The sequence below is a fragment of the Hyalella azteca genome, unplaced genomic scaffold (assembly GCF_000764305.2).
Source record: "Hyalella azteca isolate HAZT.00-mixed unplaced genomic scaffold, Hazt_2.0.2 contig5311, whole genome shotgun sequence".
NCBI classification, from domain to species: domain Eukaryota; kingdom Metazoa; phylum Arthropoda; class Malacostraca; order Amphipoda; family Hyalellidae; genus Hyalella; species Hyalella azteca.
The window spans coordinates 13,053-33,247 of record NW_025935505.1 but is presented as its reverse complement, the minus strand read 5'-3'; the positions used below and the strand labels follow the sequence as shown (position 1 = coordinate 33,247).

At 37.6% G+C, this 20,195-nt stretch overlaps 1 protein-coding gene across 1 annotated transcript; it reads right to left on the bottom strand.

Moving 5' to 3' along the window:
* Positions 1-7,315: 7,315 nt before the first annotated feature.
* LOC108681351 (discoidin domain-containing receptor 2) lies at positions 7,316-18,362 on the bottom strand. The gene is made up of 8 exons (XM_047880360.1): positions 18,053-18,362; positions 17,286-17,391; positions 15,411-15,642; positions 13,205-13,352; positions 12,848-13,027; positions 12,333-12,466; positions 11,653-11,860; positions 7,316-11,384 (listed from the first exon to the last, which is right to left on the bottom strand). Exons 1-8 carry the CDS (start codon positions 18,192-18,194, stop codon positions 9,712-9,714), a joined length of 2,823 nt encoding a protein of 940 aa, XP_047736316.1. The 5' UTR covers positions 18,195-18,362; the 3' UTR covers positions 7,316-9,711.
* Positions 18,363-20,195: the final 1,833 nt, after the last annotated feature.

The following is a 20,195-nucleotide window of genomic DNA, read 5'->3' as shown; positions in this document are numbered from 1 at the left end:
GTGGGGAGGTGAGGGGAGGTGAGGGGAGGTGAGGGGAGGTGAAGGGAGATGAGGGGAGGTGAGGGGCTGTCTCTTATACACATCTAGATGTGTATAAGAGACAGACTCTGTTACGACTTGAATTGCACACAGCACTTTGTAATTAAGTGCAAATTATCAACATGGACCATCGTGTCCTTCGGGAAAATTCATTGCCACATATAAGTTTTAAAACTACTTTAAATTTTCATGAAATGGAGTGAACCATCCGAATTACATTGGAAGAACGATGACAAAAATTGAGCTCGATTACTGACGCACTCACGCTTTCGCATTGATCGCGACTCGGCGACAAACCNCTGCTGTGCACCGACGCAGCGCACAGCGCGCATGGCTGCTGTGCACCGACGCAGCGCACAGCGCGCATGGCTGCTGTGCACCGACGCAGCGCACAGCGCGCATGGCTGCCTGTCTCTTATACACATCTAGATGTGTATAAGAGACAGTGCTAGACTTGATCCCTCAGCTCCTCCTAATTAACTCCCCCTGCATGCTAGACTTGATCCCTCAATTCCCTCTAATTAACTCCCCCTTCATGCTAGACTTGATCCCTCAACTCCCCTTATTTAATTCACCACCGCTTCCGCTCGTAAAAAATCATAATTCCACGCTCCTAATAAAATTTATATTCTGCATTGCATATCGGCATCGAGTTAATTTGACCGTGTAACTGCGATTAACGTCATAATAAGAGCCTCCACAATATTTACTTCGTAATTTCTTCTACCATTCCGACGAAAAGTGAAGCCTATGAGGTATTCAAATTTGGAATGTTAGTAAGTATTTACTTCGTAATTTCTTCTACCATTCCGTAGTAAAGTGAAGCCTATGAGGTATTCAAATTTGGAATGTTAGTAAGATTGTCTGAATCCCAATTTATGTTTGCGATGCATTATCTCAAGCGTCAGTTGTCCGGTCATGACATAGCTTCATTTGAAGACTATATTCTTCTTTAGAATTGACAGCTCTATTTATAGTTCAATCTTTTCACGAAGAACACCTGTTTTTCTTGCGATATTTTCTCAATAATCAGTTTAGCTTCAGAAATTATTAGTCGTTGAAGTGTTTGGAGAGAACCTTTTTAACACACCGATGTTTACATATGAAATATGTAAATACCGGAATGAATTCATTAATTCATATCGGAATGAATTCGGCTCATATGAATTCAGTTTAAAGGCCAAGAATGATCTATTCAAATCAATGTGTTTACAACTGTCACAGATTCTACCGAGCAGTTCATTATTTTAACATATTTACTCATGATCCTGACTAAATTATCATAGGCTGATAGTTGGCCGCCGATTATCCACCTAATATCTTCGGCGAAGCGAACTTGAGTGGCGGGAGTGCTAAACGCCCCCCGCTGGTCATCATGGGGGGCCATCCGCCCCAGGGGTGGGTTGCGAGGGCTAAAGTGAGGGAGGAAGCTTCTTGTTGCTTCAGTCTCAGCTTCCTGGCTTCAATGTTTTCGTTACAGAGGGCGCCTCGGACCACCACGCCGGCTGCACGCCGTCGAAAGAGGTAGGGACTTTGAACTGAAGACTCGAATGCTTCTAACAATTTTTTAAATTCTCTATTCAGATTTTTATGCCATAATTGAAATACATGGTTAAGAATTTTTCCTATTTTTTTCCTATATATCGACGAATTGAATAAAAAAATTGCTTTTCTGCAAATTCATGCTACCATATGAAATCATTATCATTTTCACCATTTAGTTTACTTATATTGCAAACTAAAGATTGCTTAAAAGCATAGAAATTTGTAAATCTGTCTCTCAGTAGATTACAAATTGATCTTGATCAGTACTTGTATTGTTACCCATTATATTAGCGCTGCTAATATGGCATATAATGGTTACAATGCTTACAAATTGATGTTGATTAGTACTTATATCGTTACCCATTATTTAAGCGATGCTAAAATGACATATAATGATTACAATATGCTAATGTGATGGTAATGTGGCATGTGATTGGAATGTTTATTGTAAAAAGTGGTTACCCCGATTCCTCGAGAAAAAGCTCCACGTCGAATTAAGAAAAAATAGAAATACTTATGTGATGCGTAATGTAGCACGTAATGGGTACATGCGATGCGACGACAGGTTGCAGCAGAAGTAATTACGAACGCCGGTCTTCGTAACATCGTTTCTGCCCGTCATTTCGGGTCTCCTGCATCACGAAAAGCTGGTAGTGAAAGTCTTTCGAAAAAATACGTCTTTGAAATTATCTAGAACCGTGGGAACCTAACGCTCGGTGATTGCCGAATAAAAATTAATTAAACTGCACTAGTATAGAAAGTGTTTATGAGATTTTGATTTCCAGACTTCCTGCATCTTTGAATCTCAATTTGTATAATATGCATCTTGTTCTGGTGTTGTTGTTGGATAGTTCCAGCTATTATTGGCTTTCTTGGTAGATATATTACTGCTAAGGAATACCTTATACCTTTTCCTACATAAACTATTACAGATTTAGCTACTGTATCATTTTTAATTTTTTTTATGGTTGAGCACTATTTCCGAAAATTTTCAATTAAAATGTGACGAATTTCTTTCGTTGTCTTCACCATTAAATTTAAGGGGGGCGTATACCTTAAAAATCGGAAATTTTTGCTTTTCCGCTTTTTATGCTCATCTTAAGCTTAAATTGTTATGCGACCAACGATTTGGCCTCAGTTCTATCACGTACGTCATGTAATTTGTTTGCACAATTTAAGGCCAGTCATCGAGTTTTTTATCGTCTGCTAGTATTTGAGTGCCGAACTCTAAATATTTTTTCTAGTAACTTAATTAACTATTTTCAATTCAATATCATTCATTTTTCTATTGCACTTTATCTGTTTGAGGACCTTATAGCTATTGTATTCAAACGGTGTAACTTCCTATATTTAATTTCTTCGTTTGGGTTCATTAAGGATCAATTTCGGGTGCAAATTCTTTATGATAGAATATTTTTAATTTTGTCCAGGTAGCTCATTCTATGGTACATTTTATTGGGTTCTAATTTACATTCTAAGGCTTGTTGCTCTCCCAGCTCGGAATAATGAAGGTTTCCTGTGCCGTACAGCGCGCATGGCTGCTGTGCACCAACGCAGCGCACAGCGCGCATTACTGCTGTGCACCAACGCAGCGCACAGCGCGCATTACTGCTGTGCACCAACGCAGCGCACAGCGCGCATTACTGCTGTGCACCAGCGCAGCGCACAGCGCGCATGGCTGCTGTGCATCGCTATACCTTCACGTCCGCGCAGAATACAAAGTAGCTAAGGTCAGTTAAAATTTCACGCCATTTGGGCTAAATTACACTCGAAATTACTGTACAAATGGCCCAAGTTCAGAACGCTTTTCTTCGAGTAAAACTAAACGATTAAGACCCGAGTTTTGCCCACGTTCAAGAACTTGCCATCCAGTTGAGTGCGTCCAGGAACTCAATACAGAGTCTTGAGAAAATTATTTTTTGGGAGGCTTTTTGGAGCCTGTGACTCACTTAAAGTCTTGGTTGAAATGAAGCGAATTTCGGGATATGATGGCATGTTTCAGGTCAAAATTATTGCATAGGAACATTTGGAATTTGTGGAACCGAAATCATGGGCAATGTTTATTAATGGATTAAATTTTTAACTAAATATTTGCAACGCTAGCATCTAGATATGCATTCAAAACGTTGATGTAGAAATAGATGAATAGCATGAACTTATGTACACTGAAAATTAATTCAATCTCATTTATTTCAATAAAGTTTCGCAACCTTTCAATCTTTCGCAAAATTTATACGCAGGATTCTTCTCAGCAATTATAAAATGAAGTTTATTTTCATACATAACTTGTGAGAGGCTGAGACGAAAACTCAAAAATTTCTACGACGTCAAAATTTACGTCATCGTAAAGTTTCTATCAACAAACCGTACGTTCAGTTTGAAGTCTTCAGTGACAAATGCACTTACGATGTCGTAATTATATTGCAGTATCTGACTCCTGGTCGACTGCGTGGCCGGGGACAAATTTCCCTCGGGACGACAGTGCAAATTTCTCTCCTTAATATGCATTGTTTTGGCGCCCGGCGACCCTTGGGACCAGAACAAATTCGGGACGTCCGACGAGGGTGGTAAACTTGAGCCAGCTTCTGTTCAAAGTTCTTCACAAAGTTGAAATNGGTGCCTGCGCCGAACTGCATGGTCACGGCGAGAATTTTGAACTGAGATTGTTATTCAAGCCCATAGCGGAATATTTTACGTTTCATAAATTACCGTGTTTATATTCTGTCTCTTATACACATCTAGATGTGTATAAGAGACAGGGCAATGTTTATTAATGGGTTGAATTTTTAACTAAATATTTCCAGAACTAGCATCGAGATATGCATTAAAAGCAATGATATAGAAATAGACGAATAGCATAAAGTTATGTGCACTGAAAATTAATTCAATCTCATTTATTTCAATGAAGTTTAAATGAAGTGACCATCAAAACTTGTTATCGCTGATTGGCAACAAACGTTTTGCATAATTTATACTCATAATTCTTCTCCGTAATTATAATATTATGCGTTTGAAAAATACTTTTTAAATACAACACTTCTAAAGTGGCCAGTGTCTCCGATGTTACACATGTACTATGAATTTCACATTTCAATTTTAAATATTAAAAAATTATTTTTAAAAATTTTGTTGATATCTAAAATTTTTTTTCTTCAATTTTTAAAATAATTTATTCTGTCAATTGATTCATGCATTGTCTCCGACTTTAGGCAAGTGTGCAAAATATCAGATCGATATTGGACAGGTAGAAGTGTCTTAAATATCGATTACAAGATTTGTAGCAGACAAAGAAGAAGTCAAGTTAAAGAGAAGTGTTGTGATAAAAATGAAGTTTATTAACACACATACGTAGCTTGTGAGATGCTGGGGACGAAAACTCGTAAATTCTTGCGACTCCAAAATTTACGTCATTGTAAAATTTCCATCAACAACCGTACGTTCAGTTTGAAGTCTTCAGTGACAAATGCACTTACGATGTCGTAATTATATTGCAGTATCTGACTCCTGGTCGACTGCGTGGCCGGGGACAAATTTCCCTCGGGACGACAGTGCAAATTTCTCTCCTTAATATGCATTGTTTTGGCGCCCGGGGACCCTTGGGACCTGAACAAATTCGGGACGTCCGACGAGGGTGGTAAACTTGAGCCAGCTTCTGTTCAAAGTTCTTCACAAAGTTGAAATGATTTTATTAGTATGGATTAGACAGGTATGTTGGATACCATCGCCAACATACATGTATGAATCAATGGAAGCTTCAAACAATTTTATAAGTACGTGGAGGTTAAGAATAAGATAAGATAAGAAGGTTAATTAAGAAAGATCGCCAGTATAGGCCTATATCTTAATTAAAGGTCATAGGTCATAGTTCTATATATAAGAATCATTCCACATTAGTTGTGAACCTAAAGTTATATATCTATATTTCAACCTAAATTTCATTATTCAAAGCTTATTGTAACTTAAATTGAATGTTGTTGCATTCGAAACGTCACCAATATATTAAAATGACTTTCTGAAACCTGCCTTTCGATCTACAATCGTCATCGAAAGTATTGTTCGACTCCATGAAAATTTAAATCAAATGTATTTGCTGGTCGTTAATTGCTCATGCATAAAGAAGCAAATTCTGCCGTATAATACTAATCATATTTATAAAGGCATTTATAACATGGAAGTCACTGGGCCATCTCCTTATATGATAGTACTAACTACGCCTCATATAGTCGTTATGGCACCAACGATTTTGTAAAATGATTTCAGTTCGAAAGTTCTTTGATAAATCATTTGAAGTTCTAATATAACCTTTTTCATCAATAATCCTGAATTTTGTATTCATATGGTGCTACTTTGTATGATGCTACTTTACGATACTCATCTTGCAAGATATATTTTCTATTGTTGTTGAATGAAATTGACTGTCAATTAAGAATCAGATATAACTCTAAACAAATTCTAAGTTCAATTCCGATGCCATCTTTATGATTTAGTCAATATGATTCGATCATTTTGATTCAATCCTCATGATTCAGCGGTTATGTCTGGAACAATTTTCAATCAAGATCACTCAATCTTGATTGAAAATTTATTATACAGTCAATCTGGTAGAATCGTATTGATTTAGCCAATCATTATGATTGTGGTTAGCCTTATTGAGAACCCGGAAGCGCGAAGGTTGGAAAATAAAAAATATTTCAAAGGAGAAAATTTATGTGGCACAAGTGAAGACATATACAGCGGCAAACATTATATTTACACGATAACACGCGTAGTTAAGATACACGTGTATAAATTGGGACTCTAGGTTAACATACATCGGGAGCGATATGTTTGGGGAGTGTTGGGATGGGGGGATAGTAAATGTGAGTATCTTACGCTAACACGTCTTTTTAGTATTTAGGTAACCACTATTTAAATTTCATTCATAGTGATAATATATAAAGCAATTTATAAAACACATAAATACAGAGACGATAAATATACAAAAAGATTAGTGTACCACGAATGATATTAATCAGGTTAAAAAAGAATGAGATCTCAGGCATTGCTAGTGCATGATAAGCCTCTATTGGTAGCTGCATTCATATAAACTTTTCAAAAATATCTTCCATCCATTGTACGCAGCTTATTACATTTCTACATTGGGATTACATCCTTGTGATAAACTTGCTCTAAATTATCTGATTGCCGGCTTTTGATCAGCCTACAATAAGCTTACTATTACTTAAATTCACAATAAAAACGATGGTTACAATAATACACTAACGGGTAAGAGAAAAAGGTGATCACAACATGCAGTGAATACAATAAAGCTCGGAGGGACTGAGCCTGGATATGAGCGTTCCAACCCTGATATGTTATGATATGGATCGAAACTGTTGGATTCTTCAGACTTAAAAATGTTTAATGTTAATAGCAAAATTTATCACAAACGCCTGAGGTTCTATTTAATTTTAAAGTAGCCAGCATCACAAAATATCGTCCTTAACACCAGGATGATATGTGCCTTTACTTACATGCTTTTTAAAGTTATATAACTCGAGTTGTTATATAGAAGTCACCGAAATAATTATACGATAAATTAATTATAGAAATATTAATATAATGCGGGAAAAGGAACATTTGAGTATGAATTTTACACATGCGGTAAATATTTATCAATTTTAAGCTTGAAAATCATTTTAAAATATAATATCATCTTAATGTTTTCAATATATGAAAAAATCGTCAGTGAATTCAAACATTTGTAGTACTGGAACTAGAAGATCTATTGAATAAATCGAGAAATCAATTGCCGTCGCAATGGAGCCATCTGCGAATGTACGGTGAACGAGGTATTTGATTACCCCAACAGCCAAATCGGCGCAGCAACGCGACAGAAAACAAGCAGGCATGTCCAAGCTACCAAAACATTTGCGGATGCCTGCGAGATAACGCATGCCTGCGGCCGCGCCCGGTCGAATCGGCCTCAAACTGCTTCAGTTCATCACTGTCGGTTGAGTTCGACCATGCGGGGAAGGTGCCTGCGCCGAACTGCATGGTCACGGCGAGAATTTTGAACTGAGATTGTTATTCAAGCCCATAGCGGAATATTTTACGTTTCATAAATTACCGTGTTTATATTAACGCAAGTCTTGTTGATTACCGTAACACTAATACGTTTTGATTTTAGTGCAGTGATGAACATTGCGGAAAAACTTTTCAGAGACATAGTAGGTGTGTGGAAGACATTCAAGTTTAGGACTTGGTAAGTTTGTACACAGACACAAACATACAGTCACAGACGCTGACAAGCAGTCACAGACACATGCACACCAACACTGACAAACATTAAAAGGCAATCCTCAAAAATTTTCATGACATCACAAGTGCAAACAGTAACTTGAATAATTACTTCAAACTCTCATTTAATATCTATGTAAATATTGGAAGATAATGACGGGTATTCAGGGAGCTATTTGCAACCTAACAACAAGTTATTTGCTCAAACTAACTATTAGCAAGCACCCGAGATGCTGAAAAGGCTATTGTTTCACCAAGGTTATAATTACTAAAACTTGGAATCAAAATTAATACACTGAAATATTGTCTGGAGTATATGAACTGACTTAATTTAATTAAGTTAAAAACCTGAGCAAGTATTGAGTTGTACAGAAAAATTTAGAGACTATGCTCACTCTTGCGCTCCACTTTAATATATTTTCAAAATTCATTTTAAATGTACATTAGCAAAAAAGGCAAAATTTAACTCATTTGGCTTCAAAAGAATCAAAGGTCACATCAACTGAAGGAGTTGACAAAAATTGCCAATAATGTTCGAGTGCCACTTGCAGTTCGCACATTTCGAAGGTTTCTACGTCACTGTAATGATGTGCTATTGTAAAAAAAGCCATTGGCCATATTATCAAAACTCGCATAAGTACATCTAGCAACCGATTTCTCGTTTGTGATTGGTGGGTTTAGCGTTAAAGGTCATCAGTGATTGGCTGAAGTACTTACAAAATGTTAACTATTTTGATAGTACGGACCTCTTGTTACGTTTAACAATAACAGTCGCAAAGTTTTTAGCAGTCATTGCGATAATATCTAACTTTTTGCAGCATGCACGTATTGTTTCTGAATAAAAAAAATGTGAAATTCTTATTTATTTCAGTTTCATGTGTCAGACATATTTTCCATTTTGCAATGCCAGAATGTGAAAATCGTGAAACTGAATTACTCCCGCGTGCACTATACAAATTAAGAAGTTCAATGAAAAGTCGTAATTTCTACAAACGACAATTATTCTCTTCCTAGTAAACTAACATAATTAGGAACATAACGAGTAAACTTAATGGTACGCAAATTAAATAAGTAAATGATATATTGGATCACAATCGAAGCATCTAACTAATAATATCTCAAATGTAAATCTTGGCCAGCTTATCGACGGCCACTCAGCGGCCTCCGGTCTGCCAACGGCCTGCTGGTCAAGGTTCCTATGGAGGCTCTTCAGAGCCGAGCGTAGAAATTAAAACTAAGATATCACAGAAAGTCTTAAGAAGCTGCTGGCTCCAGCGTAATTAAAAAGCCTCGGGACTTCAAACCTGGTCCGATATACGAGCCTTTCCATTGAAAAACTTTTGTGGGTCTCGGCCACGATGAAAAATAATGAATCTTGAGATATTAAACGTAAAATTTTAAATATGTACTGTAGCTAATTTATGTGTGCATGGTATTTATCTATAACGAGGTATTCGTTAATTTTTCAAATTAATGATGACAAATTTTCAAATTTCCGGTTCTTCATAAAATTCCGATATTGTTATCAAAACGGTTGCTTCACATTTATAAATAACTTGCAGCGACAGTACAGAAAAATCTAAAGTTTATTTAAGTTATGCACAAAAAGCTTAGCTTAATTTTCCCAACATTTCCGTTGGCTGAGCTAGTTAAGTTGAATAATATTTCAGATATCCTAAAGTATTGATATGTCGTGCACCTTGGAAGTTATTGAAGCTTATATAGCAATATATTAGATTCACAATTCGCAGGCCACAAGCGGACAAGCAAAATTTCCGCATGGCGTTCGCGTCGTATTTTTCGTGCCCTCTTGTCAATAATAATGCAGTGCGGTTTGAAGGATCGTCATTACCTCGCTGGCCCCACGTTTTTTCTCTGCAAATATGAGAGAAGGTCGTGAAAGGAAGGCCTCAGGTCTTCTTGCTGCGACCAACACGACTTCATCAGTTGGTAAATATCACGACCACACGACGACGGTTGCTGTAGCAACGTCATACCCATCCCGTCATCGTGGTAGCAGTGCGACAGGTTCTCCAGAACTAAAGCGTCCGTCATGTTTTCGTACGGCTGGCAGGAGCCCAACGTGAACAGCTCCCAGAGAGTCACGCCGAACGACCAGACGTCTGATTTGCTACTAAAACGTCCCTCCAGTACGGCCTCCCAGGCCATCCATCGGATCGGTAACACACTTCCTCCGTCTGAATGGAAGTAGTGATTCGTGAAAGCTGGTCTGCTCATCGCCACGTCAGTTATTTTAATGATTAAATCGTCACACACTAGGCAATTTCGCGCCGCCAGGTCTCGGTGTATGAATCGTTGCGACTCAAAATACGCCATGGCTGATGCGATCTGCGTGGCCATGTAGATTAGGTCGCTTATAGCAAGCACAGGTTTGTTCCTGGTGGGCTGGGTGCTTCCTACAAAGGTATGTTCCCTCAAAAAATGGTATAAATCTCCATGTTCTGAATATTCAACCAACATTGTATGACTGTCATAAACATTGGCGGTTCCCAGCAATCGAGTAATGTTGGGGTGGTCTAATTTACTGAGGATCGTTGCCTCTTCTTTGAAGTTTTGAATTAGAATATCACTGGCCTTAGGCATGAGTTTTTTTACAAGACATACGGCACCAGGCGTAATGTTCTTGAACGTGGTAGTGACAACGTCTTTGATTTTGCACAGCTGAATAAATCCAAACTTGCCCTCTCCTATAACCTCAATCACGTTGTAGAGGCCGGTAGGGATGTTGGGAATAGATTTTTCTCGTTTGGTATAGACAGTTTCGTTCATGTAGAGGACCGTGCCTGTGATGCTCCTGATGTCCGTCTCATGGCAGAGTTTGGGGGTGGCGTAATATTGTTGGTCAGGAGGAGGAGGAGGAAGACACAGTACGGGGGGAGGAGGGGTACCTTCTTTGCGCGGGAAAGAGAGAAGAGACGGAGGTTTTGATAATGGGATTGGGGGAGGAACGGGGTATGCCTCCGAAAAGGGCGGTGGCGGGGTCATGGTCATGTCTGGAATGGCGTAGTCCACCGAATCTTCGGATTTGGGAGTAGATTTGACGGGTAAATCAAACGGTGAGTTATGTCCCATAAAATAAGTTGATGTTTGGGAACTCACCTTTGAGTACGGCTGCTGATACATGGCTGCGACCTCTTCTTCAAGACCTACCTCACCATAGGCCCTGCCCTTTACCATAGAGCATCCGTTATCATGCTGGGAAATGTTCATGTTAATGTGCACGTCATTCATCTCAAATGAAAATTTTCTCGGTACTAAAGCATCACCGGTTGGCTTTTTTTCTTTTCTTGTGATGTATGAACGGTACAGGAAAACCCCCAAGGCTGAAGCTACGATGAAGGCTGCTATAACTACCAGGGCCGCTATGCCGGCTACTCGAGCGGTTGAATAAAGGTTGGTTTCATTCGAAATCGGGATTGGAGTTTGATCTGCATACATCTCATCCCCAGCAAGGGTTGCACTCGCTGGTGCAAGTGCTGTATAGTTGCACTTGCATGGAACTGTTGAAAATAGGGGAAATATGCCATATTACTATCTCAATTAATTGAAAGTGTACAGTGTAAAATTCATTAATATACGATCTCAATAATCAGTGGAGAGAACAACATGACCTAATTTTTCAAACCAGCACCAGGCATAATCATGGAATCATTTCCAGGGCTTAAATTTAAGTAAAATTTTCTCGAAATCATAGTTTCATGACACATCAAATACACATCATGAAGACAAAAAAATTTAAAAAATATAAACGTCAAAAAAACCACTCACCGCTGTCAAACGTGATCTCGGAGACCATGAGCCATCGCAAGGCAAAGAAGAGCTGAAGTTTGACGGTGTCTGCGCTGGAGTCGTGAAGCCTGATGGTCACGTTCTTGGCTTCCTCGAACACACGGTCAGGCTGCTCGTTGGTCTCGATGCCTTTGTAGTAATGTTCCCCGCCATCCACGCTGAACATGATGTTCGCTCGAGAGAACACCTACAGACAAAAATCAGGGTACGTCCATTTTAGGTTTCAAATAAATAATTTTTTAGGGTATGGTTTATGCTGGACAATACGTTAGTGTTAAAGTTCGAACGTAGGATGACATGTTAATAGAAATTCTTATTGTTTTGCAAGGGAATAATATCTTGAAGAATTAGATTGACACTTGACAAGGAGATTACTTCAGTGAAGCTCATCTATTAGATGAGTGTTAACTCTTCGTCTGTTTTGATGAGTAAAATATGTATCCCGACACAATGTGTATTGATTATTTAGAAAAATTTTTAGACGAATACACAAACATCAAAAAACTCATTCAACCCTATTTCATTAAAATTTTATTATTTCTGTACAAATATCTTGAAGGCTATTTTTAATGGCCTAAAAATATCACAAATTTGCAAGCAAGAGTAGTCTCCTAGCAAGAAAATAACACAACCAAAAATAAAAATCTCTCATATCTAACCTGGACATCTTTGGAGAAGAAGTTGTTCACGAAGAGATGCACACTCGAAAAATTCCGCACGGAGTCGAAATAAAAAATTATTTCGACCGGTTTTTTGCCTCTGGTGGTGTTCTTCCAACCAACCCACTCATAACCTTTGAGAACAAAATTATAAACATTTTCGTTAATATTTCAAAATAACAGTTGTCTGTACTTCAACTGCATTATTATGATAAAAAATTACTAAATTCTTTTCTGCATCATAACCGTTTTTTCTATTCTTCAAAATTTAACATTTTTCACATTGATTATGTAGAATCAGTTCTAAGTATAGAAAATTGTATATCAGCCCGTGCCTAAAAATCTCCGTGAAATAAATTGCCTTTTGCTGGAAGTTGAGCTTCAATTGTTGTTAGTCAGTCTCTCAATGAATTACTGATAATTTGGATAAATATACCTGTAATAATTACAGTAACTAAATTAAAATAGAAAAATAAACAAGTTAAGTTTTTCTATTTTAAAAATAAGTTTTTCACCATTATGTCTGCCTTTGACGTCAACTCTGAAGTTGTTATGGCCGATCTCGCCGTCAGTGAGCTGGCCGAGACCGCCGGCAAGCAGGTTGCCATCTCTGCTGCCGTCGTACGTCACGTCCTGCAGGCCGTCGTCCTTACCGCGCAACTCACCGTCCTCGGTAGTGTACGACAACAACCCTCCTGCTCAGAAGCGCAATTTTCCTCCATTGAGATTCAATATTTTGACCGATTAAAATAGCACATATCATAATCTAAACGATAAAATCAGTATAAAAGAAAAACAGAGCAAAACCATATAAAATTTTTTATATTTATTTGTTAATATTTAGTTAATGAATAAAATGTGTCGAGACTTACCCTTGTAAGGACAGCCGTAAATCTCGACGCGCATGCACACAGTCCTGGCGTTGTCGCTGTACGGCACGAAGCGCAGCCGCGACGCTAAGATTGGGGGGCTCAGCGTCGACTGCTTCGGCAGGTATGTGTTGGTGTTGCCTTCCAGCAACTGTAACATGTGAGGTGGATGTGTGTTTAATTGTCTTATAAGTATTTTTAATACCGTGTATTGTGTCTTCAACAGCTCTGGCACGTGTGGTGGATGTGTGTTTAGTTGTTTTAATACCGTGTAGTGCCTTCCAGCAGCTGCAACACGCGTGGTGGATGTGCGTTTAGTTGTATTACAAGTATGATAATACATGTAGATTGTAGAGTGACTTCCAGCAACTATAGGCACATGAAATGGATGTGCGTTTAGTTGTGTTATAAGTGTGATAATACGCGTTGGTGTTACCTTCCAGCAACTGTAAGCACGTGAGGTGGATGTGCGTTTAGTGGCGTTATAAGTGTGATAATACGCGTTGGTGTTACCTACCAGCAACTGTAAGCACGTGTGGTGGACGTGTGTTATCAACACTTAAAGTAAAGTTCCTCGGTGTGAGTTGTCTTCATATAACTGAACGAAATTTAAGCTTATATTCAATATAAGAATTGTGAATTGAAACACGTCTAATCATATATAGGAGATATGAATAAATGTTTCATTCGAATTTTCCCCTATGGTGTTAATTCCAGCACCAATATAGAAAAAGTTTCGTAACATGCCAAGTCAAATATGACAATCAATTATTCCTAAAAATTATTATTCAAAATTATCAGAGAGATTCCATAACGTAACTCGTTGTAAGAGTAAAGATAAATGAATTTCATACACCTAAAGTGGATTCATGTATCGTTGCTACGCTCGTCTTGTGGTTCTGAAAGTCTTATTTAAAGCGGTGCCTTCCCACAAAGCCCTCGGATGTCTTTTTAATAGAAACATGGGGTCTTGCTGCGTAGTTTATGGTCTTTAAAGACCCCGGCATCGTCGTTGTATACAAACAAACACGACAAAGTTCTCCTCAGGGATCCGCAGCGCACGATAGAACAGATGAGAAATACTAATTATTATTCTATTTCGTTGCAAAAATATAACTGCCCTTCATTGGCCGGTCATTATTTGACTAGGATTCCGAACAAGGAACTCTCCTGAAAATAACGTTAAAACAGCGTTTAATTGACGTTGTTTCAACGTCCGATGCCCTTTGGCAAGCTGCGAAGAGTTGCAAATAAATCATTGTAATAATTAACGTACACGTATATGCAACAGAATTCAGGTGAATTTTGGTTTAAATTTTTTAGTTAACGAGTTTACGATGCAGAAAGTGGTTGGGTTTCGTTTCATGGGCCGTTAATTTTGAGTAAGACATATTGACACGATTTTTTAATTCCCCGCCATATTTTGTCCGCGCGGACAATGATGAGTGAAATTCGGAATTTTAGTTTCAAATAAAAGGACGAAGACACTTGTTAATTTATTTTAATGACTTTCAGAAAACTGTTAAATGCAGGTTTGAGTTCAAAGTCCCACGGTTACAGATGACACTTCTAATATTTACTATCAACAGGTTAGAAAGTCCCTTCAATGATCGTATAGTCGAGTCGCATAATACGAATTTTGCAGGTTAAGTTCAAAATATGTATGTTAAAAGATTAATTTTTATGATTATATGTTACAAATATTGGTTTGAATGCAATAAAGTTATGTCTCGTACCTCATTGTCAGATTGAAAGTCTATAATAATAATCTTTGATAATATTCCTAATTTTAAAATTAATATTCCTATACATGGCAGGAAGTGCGTATCTATCAATCCTAATATTGGTAAAATTAGGCAGACGCTGCTGGTTGATGCCAGTTTTGTTAGCAACCATAGAAAACGATAATTTTCCTATACAAAAGAGAAATTGGTACAGTGAAATTCAATTAAGAAAATTGCAGATAGTACTTAATCTCTGGTTTTCAACTTGCCAACACATTTAATTTTCACCGTAATACATTACAAAATATTCCGTAAATAGCAGTTCACCATTAATTTAAAAGCAAAGAAAATGCCAATTAAATTCCGTTTATCTTCAATGAAAGCATTTCGGAGACCAGCGGCGCCATCATCAGTTCAAAAGAAACAATGAATTTATTTGATGTTTTCTTAGCTTTTAAAGTCTCTCATTTGAGACATGTACTAACCTGACTACCATGACCGTCCTGGTACGGTACCCATTTATCGATACCAGGCCTGTAGTACTGTAACTTGTACTGCTGTGCGTACTCGCGCCCCTGGCCGTTACCGAACCGCCCCTGCACCTCCACCTTGGTCACCACGTGCACCTTCACCAGGTTCACCTCCAGGTACTCAAGCCCTTCGGTCTGCACCGGGGTCCGAGGGCACCATGCCCCTCCCCCCACCTCCTTGTGGGCCCTTGGGGTGAATAAAAAATGAATTATTAATAAGTACCTTAAATCATTAGTCTACTTAAATCTCAAATTCGCCAGTAATTTAAAAGCAAATATAACACAAGTAAATTCACCATATCTTCTTGTGAACGATTTTCGTCGGTAAAAAATGTATGATGATATAATTGTATGATATATAATTGTATGATAATATAATGTGATGAATTTACTTGTCGATTTCTTTGCTTTTAAATTCATGGAAAACTGGATTGGCGATAAAATTCGAATAAAGGAAACGTTTACATAAAAAATCATCATCTGTGGACCCCCAGCTCAATGGATAATTTTTGGTCAAAAAATGATTTGGGAGACTGAAATAAAAAGGGAAGCTCAACAAGCCACATAAGAAGCAGGACACTAGCCGCCTCAGTCGTCACTTAATATGAAGAGAAAAAAATCCTTTCTCAATAATGCAAAAATTTATTTATTAAAAAGGTCAATAGTTTAATGATAAAACTGAGACACTTAAATTAACTCCAATATCTTCAAATGGAACTGAAAAACATGAAAACAAAACAAATTTTAATTTCTGCCTATTGTATTATTATTGCATTGTATTTATTGCCATTGTGTAATGTTGTACTGTACCACACAAATTGTATTTTACTGAAATGACAATAACTGAGGCGCAAGTAAACGGATTGAAAGGTGATTAATTATTTCTAATTAAGTAATAATTGGTGCATCCTTATTCGACTTAAAAAGGTCAATAGTTTAATAATAAAACTGAGACACTTAAATTAACTCCCTACCTTCCAATGCAACTAAAAAACTGAAAACAAAATAAATTTAAAGTTTTTCTCAATGTGCTATTATTGTATTGTATTGTATTGTACCACAGAAATCTTATTACTGGTGTATTGAATTGCACCGCACAAGTTTTTTGCCTTTTTGCAATATTCTACTACACAAATTGAATTTTACTGGAATGACAATAACTGAGGCGCAAGTTAGCAAATTGAAATCTGATTAATTACTTCTAATTAAGTAATAATTGGTGCATCCTTATTCGACTGCTTCAGTGTTATTAGATGTTAATTGAACAGTTGATCCTGCAACGAGGATGGGACTTTTGCATCATCTTTCCTGAAGTATTACCTGACTGCAGCGACACTTGTCGTACAAGTAATACTTACCTGGCGTAGAAATAATACCTGACGCGTAAGTAATACCAGGCGTAGAAGTAATAACTGGCGCAGAAGTAATACTTGGCGTAGAAGTAATACCTGGCGTAGAAGTAATACCAGGCGCAGCTGTAATACCTGGCGTGCAAGTAATACCTGGCGTTGAAATAAGGCGTGACGCGTAAGTAATACTGGCGTAGAAATAATACCTGGCGTAGAAGTAATACCTGGCGTAGAAGTAACACCTGGCGTAGAAGTAATATCTGGCGTAGAAGTAATACCTGGCGTAGAAGTAATACCTGGCGTAGAAGTAATACCTGGCGTAGAAGTAATACCTGGCGTAGGAGTAATACCTGGCTTGGCGTAGAAGTAATACCTGGCGTAGAAGTAATACCTGGCGTAGTAATACTACCTGGCGTAGTAATACTACCTGGCGTAGTAATACTACCTGGCGTAGTAATACTACCTGGCGTAGTAATACTACCTGGCGTAGAAGGCGTTGACAGCGGCGTCGTAGAAGGAGGACGCGGTGATGTGGTGGTCGGGGATGGCGCCAGAAGACATGCCCAGGGCGCCGTTGCAACGACCTCCTGAGCGGTTATTATAACAAACATCTATTTTATATTTGATTAATATGATCATGAAAACCTTTTATATTGTGCTCATTAATATTCTCATAACAACCATTTGTATTATATTAAGAATTGATACGAAGGGACATGACATGACTGATAAATTGCAGACAATTCAAACCTAGAGACTGAATTTGTTTCGGATCATTAGTCGGTGCTTGATTGCTTAACCGCTAATTTGTTAATTGATTAGTCAGTCGATAACTGATTGATTAGTTATAATTAATTGACTAGTTGACTAATTACCCAGTTATTGATTGAAGGCTCGCTCAATTATTGACTGAGGGATAAGTCGTTATTTATTGATAGATTACGCAGTAAACGATTGATTGATTAGTCGGTGGTTAATTAATTGAAGTTGAGTCTCACCAACGATCCCATCAGTCAAGTTCTCAATTTAATGTAATTTTATTTCTACAAACTTCGGTTCGTGAAACTTTAGAACACACTTTAGTTTCTTCCCATCAAATATTTTAACATCATGTGTAGTTTAACATCATGTGTAAATATTTTAACATCATACCACGAAATTAATGAAAATAGACATTAATTTTAAGGTTGTTGAATAGTCATGTTGAGCCACGATAAATGTTAACAAAAATACGAAAATTTGCCTCACCTGTTCGATAAGCTTGCGTTGCAGTCGCAGAACATGCAAGCAACAACAGCAGCAATAAATTCTCAGCGAAGTACAACTCGTGAAAGTTTTTTGGTATCGCCATCACAATTTCAAATTTCAAAACCGATCGGATCACCACCATTCGATCGGATTACACCATGCGATCTGATCATCACCATGCGATCAGATCGCCACCATGCGAGTAGCACTGCTACCCGATAAACACTCAGCAATGATGATTTCTTTAGCACTTGAACATTGAATATATTTGAAGACATCTACGGCATGTCTATTATAGCTGTAATTATAATATATCTGGGAAGGAACATGTTAGCCAATCAGAATACATCTGCACGTATCATTTGGAACTCAGTTTATATGCGAGACGAATCGCTGTTTAAAAATCAATTTTAGATGAATAATTTTTTCCATTGCTTAATGACATAATTTATTTTAATTCATGGAAGACGATATTTTTCACATGCTCAAGTTTTCACAACTTTATTGCGTCCATAGATCTTTCTCATGCACTTAACTAATAAATCAAAAATTTTAAAAAACTAATCGCAGCCATTTCAGATAAAAGATGTCCGTTTATTTATATTAACTTGTTTATAACATGGAGAACCATTCTTTTCATTTTCAACACTACCCAATTTCTTTATAATTTTGTGAGTTAACATTTTTATCGCGCTGGTCAGAGTTCGTAAAAAGTTTAGCTGAAAAGTGCTAGAATTTTTCACCGGGTTTGTTGACGCATTTCCCAGTGTTTTTCGCGGGATTTTTTTGTCTGGTTTGTTCGCCTCCACCGTTCATGGGCTCGTCGTAAGACACCTGCCATCGCACGCACCTCATATTAATGAGGCTTTCCGTCGCCAGAATTTGTAAGCGAAAATCGCGTTAGATAAGCGCGCAGCTGTGGACATGAGCAAGCGCCATGGTTACTGCGGTGTTTCCGTTTCATTTTTTTTATCGCGAATATTGATTCAAGTGTACGCTTTGCCTTGAGCATTATGGAGAGATAGAAGGGTTCTTCATAGGTGCAGATTTATTAGCGAAGATGATGTTGTAGATCTAGGGTGTATGTCTTTATCATGAACATGATGAGGTTTTCAGATTTGCATATGTATAGCGGTGATACCGCATCTGTTATCCATTACTTTTATGCAATAAAACTTATATAAATTGTTTATAAAATAATCTATAAACAATCCAAATAATATATAACTAATCTAAAATAATCAATTTTGAATTGGAATTGATTCAAAATTCAAGTTCTACGTTTTTCAATCATTTTTGCTTTCGAATTGTTTACTATAAATAAAATGTTGTTTTAAAATTTTCAAATATTTTATTGGAGATTTTTTCTCTCTGTAATTAACTGTTCCTTTTATTGCTTTATTAAAAGATCAGCAGAAATATCGTCATGTGAAGTGACTCGTGTAGCTCTGCAACTCTTTACGTGTATTAATGCCCGCTGAAGAAGCTCGATCGGCATTTGTTCGTTGAGCTGCACACGACTATTCGACACGTCAGTTTTGACGTGCCATCGTCATCAACTTGTCACGTCAATATGATAGAATGAACACCTCTAGATGCTTAAGAAAACATGGCAAGATGTTTGAGAGAACACGTCTTGATGATCGTACTCGATTGTGCCAAGATGCTTGACAGAATACAAACAGAACTAGGTAAAATACAAACAAAAAGAATACAGAACAGAGTGCACTTGCATATACAAAATACAAACAGAAATAGTAAGGAACAGAGTGCACTTGCACGTACAAAATACAAACAGAAAGAATACAGAACAGAGTGCACTTGCATGTGCAAAATACAAAAAGAAAAAAATACAGAACACAGTGCACTTGCATATAAAAAAATACAAACAGAAAACATGCTGGAAGGAAAGCATCTTGTTGCTCGAGAGAACACGTCAATGTGCTCGAACTAATGCTCCCCGATATCCGGAAGAACAGTTCGGATTTAGAACCGAGTCAAGTGAGGGGTGACCGAAATAGTGCAGGAACGAACAGATACTCTTCATGCAAATATATATAAGTCCCCCCACACAAATTTATCCCCAGAAATTGTAGAATGATATAACACTAAGAAATTTTGGTACGAAAGTGGGGTTCGATGT